The sequence below is a fragment of the Crassostrea angulata genome, chromosome 10 (genome assembly GCF_025612915.1).
Source record: "Crassostrea angulata isolate pt1a10 chromosome 10, ASM2561291v2, whole genome shotgun sequence".
In the NCBI taxonomy this organism is placed as follows: Eukaryota; Metazoa; Mollusca; class Bivalvia; order Ostreida; family Ostreidae; genus Magallana; species Magallana angulata.
Genome location: NC_069120.1, coordinates 4,338,674 through 4,350,809, shown reverse-complemented (window position 1 = coordinate 4,350,809; position 12,136 = coordinate 4,338,674). Strand labels below are relative to the sequence as shown.

Here is a 12,136-nt window from a genome sequence, read left to right as displayed (position 1 = left end):
TAGAGAAGAGGTCACATGATTACATAATGAAGAGTAGAAAGGTCACATGATTACACAATGAAGCGGAGAGATATCACATGATTACACAATGAAGGAAAAAGAGGTCACGTGATTACACAATGAAGAGGGGTGATTTGATTACACAATGAAGAGGGGTGACATGATTACACAATGAGGAGGAGTGACATGATTACACAATGAGGAGGAGAGACATGATTACACAACGAGGAGGAGAGACATGATTACACAATGAGGAGGAAAGAAATGACTACACAATGAGGAGGAAAGAAATGACTACACAATGAAGTGACATGATTAAATAAAAAAGAGGATAAAGATTATGAAGAGGATAGAGATTGCGAGGTCTGACAGATGCTTACACTGCTTTCTCTTCGTCATCCTCGTAAACTCGCTTTAGTTCATCTAGGTCACTGATGAGCTGCAAGTATGATCTGGAAATAAACCAAAATATATAATAACTCAAGAACGTTCATGTTCAAACAAGCACATGAAACAGAGCTAATGATGAAGCAGTTTTTATAAGTTAATGTAACTCATACATTTTTCCAAAGACCATGGCGAATTTTCAGTTGGCAAATTGGCTTTTTTTTAACATTGGCTTTATAAAAAATAGCTATTAAACAGATACAATTGTAATCAATGAATCAAAATACTGGAGAAAAAAAACTAAATCCGATAATTATGAGAGTCCCATTAGGAGGATGCCACTTACTCTCTGTCGATGACGAGACATTCCACGCCTGTTGGATCCGCCGCCACGATACTGGCCGTTCTAACATCCTCCCTAAAAAAATAGAAGAGTGCTTGTTACATAACCAGTCGACTTCAAATAACAGTGTAAATTTATGGGCCGTTTGATATTGGCAGTATTCGGGGCTTGTTGATAGAGGTCCTCTTGATCTAGGCACGAAACAGATTTAACATCAATAAAACACATAAAGGATTTGGTGATGCAACTCTCCCAGTCAAGGTTTCAGAGGGAAGCAAGTATCAAACGCTCGCCTCAGATTGGCATCAAATTAGCTGGGTATATCTCTTCGATCATTCAAATCACTTCTTATGCCCGCTCCAAATCTATTTTTAGTACACAGTTTCAGTTACGTTGAATGAGATTCAAAGAGCTATCCCTTTGAATCGCTTATTTTTTGAGAGAATTGAGAGTGTAAATGTTTTAAGATAAAATGAGACTGTTGATACTACTTGATTCATTTTCCAGACAAATGAGAAAACGTATTGAGGTGCACGCAGCGTGTCAGAAATCAAAGAGCACCTGAAAATTCTGACGGATTCTCCCATCACGTGACTTTTTCAAATGGGAGTTTGATGGAGTTATGAAAGTTTTTACATTCGGAGAGGCAGCTAACGACCCTTTTATTGTGTGTTAATCAAATTGCTGCGAATTTTGTTAACGAGAGAGTTCCCAGAGGAAACAACGCAATAATCAGACACGTAAAATTAAAAAACACCGCAATTTCGTTCTCTGAAAACCCTATTATCCTTATAACTGTGGATTATATCTTTGCTAGCCAATGGTTTTCGATCCGATCCGCTTTTCTTTAATGAAGTAGGGTAGATCGAAAACCTACCGATGTCAACTATATTTAGTGATTTCGGGTAAATGGTGTGTTACTGTGCATGTAATTAAATAAAAGCAATATGAGCTGCATTTTTCATGTTGAATTTTTTTTTACTAAAATGTTCTTTTCTACTAAAATGACAAAAATATCATGGTTTTTAAATTTCTGTAAGCCATATTTTTGTGGAAAAGGCTGTTAAGAAGCCTTTTTTGGAGCAAAAGTGAATTATTGTCGTCCTGTACAAAAATTGATTTGCTATATATTCCTTAGAAGAGAAATATTTCCTTTGACAAAAATTAATCATTTTTTCAAACCTTATTTATCATAAAAGTTTAAGTTATATACAGACTTATCATACTAGCAGGTTTTTGCAGCAAAATAAAATTCTGAAAAATACAGCTCATATTGCTTTAAGTATTTCGCAAGAATAGCAATTATCTTGTTGTCTCGAACATTTCTCGCCTCGTTCTCTCATAAGTGTTAAAATAATCTCAACATCGACTTTATCGCGAAAAATGGGATCATAGCAATCAGGCTATCGCTGGTCAAAGCGCAAAATAAAGTCGCCGCGAATAAAAAATGGCGTACAGAACTTCAGCCCGGGATCCAAAGATTTTTAAAAGTGAATGACGTTCGGTTTCTCTCATAAACAACGTGCTGAGAGATCCAGTCTCCATTATAGTTTTATTAGACATATGATGGAACTTATAATTGCATAAAGCGATATTTGTATGGTGTGAACAATATCATCCAACAGTGGGGGCTCTGTGGTTACGGAACACACCCTCTTCATTCACACCACATTGCTTTTTTGAAATTGAAAGACGGCGTGGTAATGATTTGAGAGGGCTGTTTTATGAAGGGATTATCGAGATTCGGGGCCACTCGCTATAAACTCACCCAGATACATAAGATACTGGTTCTTCTTTTAATGGTTTTCATTGCGTTACAATTATCCCGAAAGTCTATAATATGATGTTTTTGTACAATTATCTATAACAGTAGGATAAATTACGCATTTAAAAACATTTCAGGTAGAATTCTGGGTCAAAAGTCTGAAAAAAAAAACTTTTAAAAAAATGACGCTCTAAAATTGGTGACTTTCAGTTTCAAAAGCTGTTACTTATAAAGTGCACCATGCACATTTGAGTAGGCTTCCACATACCCTTGGAGTGCCCGCTCTCCAAAGAACTCGCCCTTCTGAAGACACCGAATCAGCTGTTCATCTCCTGTCTTAGAATGGCGCCTGGTCACCTTCACCTGAGCAAACAGAAAAACCGGGGATTAGTCATCCACCAAAAATCAAAATATGCCCCCCATATCTACAGGCTAGAAGGTCATTCAGAAACATGACCTTGAGCGATAAGGGCACAGGGGGCACCAAGGGAGGGGAGGTGTTTTGTGATAGCGGTGATAATGAGAGGATCCAATAAGGCCTCGGGTTTCAGTTGCTGTTTCGCAGAAATCAAAGTGAAATCTGCTTTTGCTGCTTGAGGTTTGTAAACATCGGTTTATCTGCTGGTTTCTCTGAGTGCTTTGGACTTGAAGTGATTTATCTTGAGTTAAAGGCAAAATCTAGCGTATGCCCAGGTTTTTCTTTAAAAACAAACAACCTCACTTTGAACATTAGTAGCACACCTGGATGAGTGATAGATCACGGCTTCTTTTTATTTATCTCAAGTATCAATAAACAGATATTTTAACAGAATTAGATATGATTACAGTTCTTTGAGCGTACCTTGCCCTTTGCAATGATATAGAACGTGTCCCCGCGCGCTCCCTGCCGAATTATGTATTCTCCATTATTGTAGTGGGCCTGTAAGTAAAAGTGTAACATTTGTAAAAACAGAAAATATGAAATAATCCACAAAAATATAAAAGCGACTCATTTTTTAAGGATTCGCTTTACCGATGATGTGTAAATTTCTGAAATAGAATACAGGAAGCAAACCGAAATTTTAATTTTAATTAGGTTGAGGATTTTAATTAAAATATCTTATGGATTCACGAAAAGAAGTGCGCAAAAATTATAATAAGGGAGCTATTGTCTGTTCTAAGTATACTGTTACTCTCATATTGTATGACTTAGCATTTATATCTTCTGGCAAAACCAGCTAGCGAAAGATATAAACAAACAAATTATATCTTTATAGCTCGCACAAAATGCTCGCTTCTTTCCAAAATAAATACACACAGAACGCATGTCTATTTCGGAGAAAAACAAGATATACAGACGACAACGGATCGACCCCATGTGATGAGGGAAGATGTGTTATATATAAAGAAATCGTCCGTCATACAGGTTCAAAGCAAAGGTTACTGGAACAGTTCAAGAACCTTGGCAACAATAGTGCTCAGCAACAACAGGGAAGTGTTGTCATTGCCGTTTACGTTCGCGCACCTGCCCCCACGAACTCAGCCGTCAACACCTTCACTCAGCGCATTATGTGCAGTTTGTAAACGAGTCGGACAAAAACTTCACTGCATTATGAAATACCTGACAAAACTGCCAAAATATATAGCACAGGAGATAAACATTGGCGTTATCAGTCATATCTGGTTTTTATCATCTGAAATTATTCGATAAAACGATAAAACGATGAAGCGATAAAGAAGTCTAACACGAAGATTTGTACTTCTGTTGCGTGGATGCTGACGTATCAATCATAGCAGCAGTAAAACCCAATCGATCAGAACTAAACCCTGACTTAGGAAAATTCAATCTCATATTTATTAAGCATTACAAACAGCTTGGTTTTTATTACTCTATTATGAAATTATCAAAACAAAGCATATTTAATACAAACACAAATGTAGAGGGTTAATAGAAGTGATAATAATTGATTTACTAAAACAATGCTTCTAAACAATTTCTAACATCAATGCAAAAGGATGCTTTGCTATGGTTAATTCTTGGAACTTTTATTGTTAATTTCTTTGCCTTTTTAGGGGGAGGGCGTTTGTTGCTGTTAAGGATTTAATTTTTCGTTATTTTTATTCACTTAAAGAACACCCAACGATTCATATGCAATACGTCCATTTTAAGTTTAAACAGGAATTAAGTCTTTATAAACATGCTTTGTAATTTAGTATAAAGAAATTAGTTACTAGATAAGCAAAACAAAACGGCGAACAGCTGAGGTATCAGTTTACTGCATGTTTATTGAAATTTATTCAAACCCAGTAAATAAAAAACAATAAACAATAATTTTAATACTCTCATCCTCTTTAATAATCCACTAACAGAAAACATTCTCAATAAAAGTGCAGTCATTTCTACTACCCCTTTTACCCAGCACTCTAACACGCACTGACCGTATACAGACATTAGCATCAACACCATCGTATAGTTGAGAAAAACCAATTGAACACGATTTTTTTTTAATTTTTGATTTTAAAATAAATCCAGATTTCAACGTGCTTATTTTAAAACTTGAAAAAATATGTTACAGACAATATTGCAGTTTTTACGACAACCTTCACCGGCAGGTTGAGTACAGAATTAAAGCAGGGTAAGTGGCAAGTGTGTTTGTTCCGCATTCAAGAACATGAAAGCCCAACAGGTTTAAAGCGTTAATTTGAAGACAAATAATAAAAAAAAGATGGGTGAACAGGAGCAAGGTCTGCTTGAAATCATTAAACATCATTAGCGAAATGTGTGCCCAGCCCCCGGTATACTAAATCAGACAATGAATTCTCTGTGTCCTTTCTATGTGAATGCCAATCAAATTTTAAAAAATCCTTGCCAGTGAATTGTCTATAACACTGAACAGAACCCCTTAGCCATAATATGACATTTCTGTAGTACATCCAAACTGGATTTTTTGGCAGTATCTTCAGTTTGAGTATTAACGAGGTCTTATTGTAAAACATGTGGTTTTTATTCAATATTTTCACTAAGTTGGATTTCTTACAGAGTTTTATAAACTTAAAAATATCTGAAATAAACACTGAATCGAACCCAAAAAAAAGATAACATTTTTATATTTTACCGATAAAAATTTAGAAAATGGTTTTTTAAAGGTAAAACTGAAAACTGACAACGTTTTATGATCTAATAAAATCACTAAACTAGAAAATTTTGGTGAAGTTGCATGCAACAAACTTACCTCTTCAAGGACATCCGCAATCTTACTAACTAACTCCTCTGGAAGATGTTTGAAAGTTGGAACACTGGAAAACAGAATAAAACGTGGAATTAGGATTTACTCGACGTAAGCTTCACAACAGTAATTAAACAGCCGGACACCCAGACTGCTTACTTTCTAGCTATTCTTTCAAAACGTCTCCTAATCAAGTGGTTATCCTGCACTCTCATCCCAGCCGTACTGAACAACTACATGTTTCCTCACTGATGGGATATAACAGAACCATGCTACCCCGGAATATCAACTACCGACCGTCTACCATTCTAGATCATATTATAATGGAAGTTTCCCTTCCTTGAACAGCCAGTGAACCGGAGTCATATTGAAGCCTAACAACCTATCGCCTCCTATGCATTGAGATCCTTCCGTAAAGACAGCTTTCTGCTGATGCTATACCTCAGAAGTTCTGCTACGCTGCTCAGGGGCTGTTGATTACGTCACTGATACCAACATTTGCCCGTGAAATCCCGAGATTATGGTGATTATAACGTCAGGTAATAAATATAACTCTCACACAGGGTGATACGTTATTACTCGAGGTATCACAAAGATAATCTTGAAGATCATTTAGGACTATTTTAAGATTTTTTTTTCATTTTTCAAATCTTAAATGGCATGTTACTAGTGTCAGACAACGAAAGTATGTTTCATATCTATCATTTAGCATATTTTATCATAAGCTTTGTTTCAAGACGATTTTTATGGACCTTGATTGACATAGGATTATAGAAAGCCCTTCTGGTACATTCTGTGGTGTTCGCTACAATCAAAGCGATTAACACGACAGAACCGCATCCTGCGCCAAGATTCAGGGGGATCAAACACCGGCTTGACAGATCATGCGTGTCGTCTATGGCTGATGCTGGACAGAGATGTATGTAGCAGGGTCTATGTCGGGGCGATGGGGTGCAAGGGTACCACCACGCGGCGCTGTGTACCTCGTACGACTGATTTGATGGATAACCTGCTCACCCAAACAAAATGTAAAGTCAAGGCGTGAAATTGGAGATTGCATCAGCAGATATTGTTGATGTTCAGAAAAAAATACCCAAATGTGGTGGAAGACAAATATCGTTAGAATGGTATAATGTTGTATAACAAACTTATTTCAATGCCATGAAATTTGTTGGATGCTTGCATAATAACGATGAAGAAATGAAGCTTAAATTGTAGATTATTTATGACGGTAACTATAAATGTATCCACAGGAATGATTATATTTGATCTAAAACTTTCAAAAGTGTTCCCTATGCATCATAGCGCCAATCTATCTATGAGGGGGAGCATAACAATATCAGCATTTCCTAACATCATAAACACTTCGCCAGACAATATTTTCCTTTTTGTGTCTTGTTCGCTGTTTGAAAGCTCTAAATCATAACAAAATAATTATATTTCATTTTCTCATGGAAAAACATATAGCGTTTTGCCAAAACAAACTCAATGAGAATTTGGAATCGCGGGCACCGTTAGGGTTTATTCTCTATTGAGAAGTGGACAGCCATAGTCATTATCCACTATGGAGGCTATTCCTGTCCACTTCTCAAAAGAGAATACGCTATCGTTTTATGGTCCTACTGTATGGAGTTGACAATAATAATATCTACAAACTGTTGGCTGAGGGATGATGATGCTTCTCTAGCCTCCAGCCCCATCGTCACCCCCAGAAGACTGCATTTGTCACAGATAAAGAAGAATATTTCAGCTCGCAGGCTATGTGTACACCGCCTCTTTGAAGTGCTTCAATATTTAGATTTTATGAGAAATGCATGTATTCTGCCAAGATCTAAGGGATTATCTATAATAAGAATAAGCAGCGCAAAATATGTAATGATGTAATACTACTCAATCGTCTTTGAAGCACTTTTTACAACGAGGAACCAAATTGCAATTTTATGAGAAATCGTTATAAGTTTAGAACAATTCGTGATTCGTTGCTATGACCTTGAGCAAGTATTCCCTTACAACGACTGACCTCTGAGCATATCTCTATAATTCATCATCAGCTACAAGCAATTTACATCGTAAACATGATAAAAACAAGACACTACAAGGGAAATGTCCTGTGCCCGGTGAACTATCCACACTGGGCTGCCAGCAACCCCTCTCTAGTGATGTTAGCAACTGTTTGAAATGTGTATAAAGTCAAGTACAATAATGTATATCTGACTCCCAGACACTCAAACGGCAATAAATCTGATAGCTTTAGTATTTTTATTTTTGCAAACAAATCATTATGTTTTCTTTAAGTTGTAAATATACAGTAAGCCCCGTATCAATAGATGATACAAGGGGTTAACCATTTGGCGCCTTGAAAAATGGGGAAAATATTCGTTGTGGCAGATACTGAGAAGCCGGACAAGGAATAAAGTGGTCACCGGCTGAAGTTTTACATGGACAATTCATCCAATTTGTGTTCTCTTGTGTACAATACCGATCTTGACTAAAGTGTATGGTGAATATTGAGCAAGATCCCAAGAGTCAATATGCTATATCGACTTCAAGATACTAAACACTAGTGTCCGTCTATCCATACGACTAGAATCCTCAACAATACAAACGTTTTGCTAAATCAGTGACATGTACCATCTAACGAAAGCCACAACGGTACATACATCTTGCTAAATCAACCTCACAATAACGACAACGGTAGAGACATCTTGCTATATCAACCTCACAATAACCACAACGGTACCTACATCTTGCTATATCAACCTCACAATAACGACAACGGTACCTACATCTTGCTATATCAACCTCACAATAACCACAACAGTACCTACATCTTGCTATATCAACCTCACAATAACGACAACGGTACCTACATCTTGCTATATCAACCTCACAATAACGACAACGGTACCTACATCTTGCTATATCAACCTCACAATAACCACAACAGTACCTACATCTTGCTATATCAACCTCACAATAACGACAACGGTACCTACATCTTGCTATATCAACCTCACAATAACCACAACAGTACAGACATCTTGCTATATCAACCTCACAATAACCACAACGGTACATACATCTTGCTATATCAACCTCACAATAACCACAACAGAACCGACTATTGCTAAATCAACCTCACAATCATCTTCGCTAACCAAGTGTCCAAATTCGTTTTTGGGGAGATGAAAAAACCGAATCGGACACTTGGCTAGCGCGGATGTCTCACGATAAACAACAACAGTACAAGCATTTTGCTAAATCAACCTTATAATAACTACATGTACAACTGTACGATCAATTTGCTATATCAACCTCATAATAACTGAAACAGTATTATTCTAGAAATTTTGCTATATCAACCTCACAATAACTGCAACAGTATTATCCTAGACATTTTGCAATATCAACATCATAACAATGAAAACAATACCGGCCCCCAAAATGCTTTATTAGCCTCACAATAACTTCACAAGACAATTTTCTATATCAGCCACACAACACCAATAGTACAAGGCGGAAAAAGTGGATATGTATTTTGTTCTTTCAGTCATTATAGTCCAGACATTACGTTTTGCTCTCTCAACCTCAACGTTACAAAAGTTTCTGACTTTTTAGCCGCATGAGAGAGAGAGAGAGAGAGAGAGAGTTAGAGATCTGGGATGACTCAGGTTTCTGCTGTATTCCAATCAAACTGGAAACTGTTTATTAACACAATTATAGAATGTTGCAATCTGTGTTTATTTGACAAGTGTAAAAATAGAACATTCTTCGTGCAAACTGCATCATTTCCTTCGTTTCTAATTCTTTCAAAAACAGTGACTGGGATCGAACTACATTTTTCTCGGGGAATATCAGCCGAAAATTAACTTCAAGGTTGGCTTTTTAACTTTCCTCTAGTTATCAGAACTATAAATAAACCGTGTTTACGTTTTTGTTCTTATAATGATAAATGGATGATAAACGATATTTGTAGGCTCGCTGTATCTCAGCAGCTCGGGGCCTGACTGCGAGATATCGCTGGGACAGAGGCGGCGGGGGCTCTCCATCTACTCACGTGCTGATGCCACAGAGATATTGAGATCTTGTGTTCCGAGATACTTACGCACAAACGACTAGGTTAATATGAAAGGATACAATAAATTATACATAGGAGTGATCATGGAACAAAGACAGCAGCAATTGTAGATCGCCAAATTTTTTATTATTTACCTAAAAGACAATGAGACAATAGGCATCAGATTCCTGTCTTCCTTTAATTATCTACTGAATCTATCTACAAGGTACTTTCACAGTGATGTCCTTTGATAACCTATACTGACGCTGGGTCCTTGAACACACCCTCCCATTATAGCTGATATTATAGCACAATCGGATTACCGCATTCTTTATTGAATTCGGTTACTCCGTCAATTCAGCACCTAACTTCACCCAACAATTTAGATAATTATTGAAATCGGGTTAATTAAAGAACAACATTCATTTGTTCAATCATATTACAACACCGGGGTTTTTTTGAAGTCGGTGTAGCCTTTTAGAATGAGCAGATGCCCCACTGAGAAATACCTGCTAAGAGGGAGCGTACACGATTTTATTAAATCGTGCCCTTCAATTTTTATTAGATTCATCATTTGTTTTCCAAAGCCCTCTCTACACAGACAATTGCCGGGGATCATACTGTCTCTCCCTCCTATCTTGTTTAATAGACCCTCCAGATCCCTCTGTCATCAGCGCCCTCTGTCGGAGCGGATAGACTTTGAGTCACCTTTCTCATCACCCATACAACCTATAAATAGGTCTGTGTCGATCAAACATACAACCTATAGATAGGTCTGTGTCGAAGATGTGATGGGGACGGATTGGAATTCTACTCTAAATCATAACATACCTCGTAATTTTTTGAAATACCATGCATCGCAATTAAAGACACAAGAAAGAGGGTAATTCTCCGAATTTTAGTTATATAAAGAGTCACTCAAAACTTAGCCATGTTTGTAAAAGAAACAAACTACTTACTAGTGTGTTTCGTGATTTTTATACAACATTCATTTTAAACTCTTATACACAAGCATTTTGTTCACTTATCAAGCATGATGTCTGTTTTGTTGAATTAAACTTTCAGTAGTATATAGCACTTTTGCTGAATCTTTAAATGTTCAGTCAATGAACCAGTCACACTGATAACTGTCTTGCAAAATAAATTACTCACAGTTAACGGTAGTAACAATACCGATGGTCAAGTACGTTGGTACTAACATATGGGTTAATATAAAATGTAATTACTGACTGAGATATGGGTTTGATAAAACATCATCATTATTTTAAGGCCGTTGGACTAGATCGGAACAAAGAAAGATAACTCTGATTACTTTTAGGGTTCTCGGTGAACATGATGTGGCAACCATACAGAGTGCACAGACACAACAGAGCGCGATGTTTGTCGGGTTCAGGTTCTTCTTACTCAAACAAACTTTACTTACCAGTACGAAGCACTGTGTGAAAGATTCAGTCTGAATGAGTGAAAGTTCCAGCCAGTAATAGACAGTAGAGAGACATGGTAACGATTTGAGCTGAATTACAGTATTTTGCTTTTAATTTTAATGATAATAAGGTGTTTGTACCCAAAACTTTTATCTTAAGTCTGAATGTCAGTTTTCGAATTCCAAGCAAGACACAGAGCTCACAACTATTTGTTATTTAAACAAGTCTCGTGCCATGTTTTTGTTTACATTGAAAAAGCAGAGTTTTTTTCTATCTCCAAGTTCGTTATGTTGTCAAATTTTATTTTCTTTTGACAAAGAATTTTCTATTTTTTTTAAGAAATCTACATGTAAGCAATAAAATGACGTGACTTCCTTGGCAGACGTTATAAAGAGTTGAAATAATTCACAGTCCCCGTGTTGTGCACTTCCTTTCCTTTGTGAAAATCATTGGTTGAAAAACTGTTCGGCGAAATGGAGATAATTTCTAATTACCTGGTATTGTTTTTACGTACGACTTAATAGTTTTCGCAGATTGCAAATTTTCAAAGGAGCAATTAATAAAAATTGCTATATCAAATGAAATTCAGTCTTAAATTTTTCCGTACAACTAATTAGAGCAATATTTTATAATATCTATTGAAATCATTTGGTCCTCGCTTTTTGTATTGTTTATGCAAATACAAAAAATGTAAAAATTTGAATCAGTATGGCTGAATATCTGTTTGCATACGGTAAAAATAATATCAATAAAACAAATGCTGAATGCAGTGGTACTACTTTAACTTTAATTTTAATTAAAATATACGACCCTTCCTAAGATCTTTTTTTTTTTTACATACTATTATCAATCATACACGTTATATAGGCAAAAGTTCCACACGCCATGACATGTAGAGGAAGGCAACAGTTGTGTAAAAAGGGAATTAAATTTTCTTTGATAATTTATTACTAA

The 12,136-nt window shown here is 36.3% G+C and overlaps 1 protein-coding gene across 3 annotated transcripts in view; it reads right to left on the bottom strand.

Annotated features, from left to right (window-relative positions):
* Nucleotides 1-12,136, bottom strand: part of LOC128166073 (cGMP-dependent protein kinase 1-like) — a 34,472-nt gene that overhangs the window by 4,243 nt on the left and 18,093 nt on the right. For all 3 annotated transcript variants that reach the window (XM_052830971.1, XM_052830973.1, XM_052830972.1), the window contains exons 5-9: nucleotides 5,708-5,771; nucleotides 3,337-3,414; nucleotides 2,764-2,858; nucleotides 734-805; nucleotides 381-452 (exon numbers count right to left, since the gene is read on the bottom strand). In XM_052830971.1, coding sequence (XP_052686931.1) covers nucleotides 381-452; nucleotides 734-805; nucleotides 2,764-2,858; nucleotides 3,337-3,414; nucleotides 5,708-5,771 — 381 coding nt within the window. The remainder of the gene's footprint in view (nucleotides 1-380; nucleotides 453-733; nucleotides 806-2,763; nucleotides 2,859-3,336; nucleotides 3,415-5,707; nucleotides 5,772-12,136) is intronic.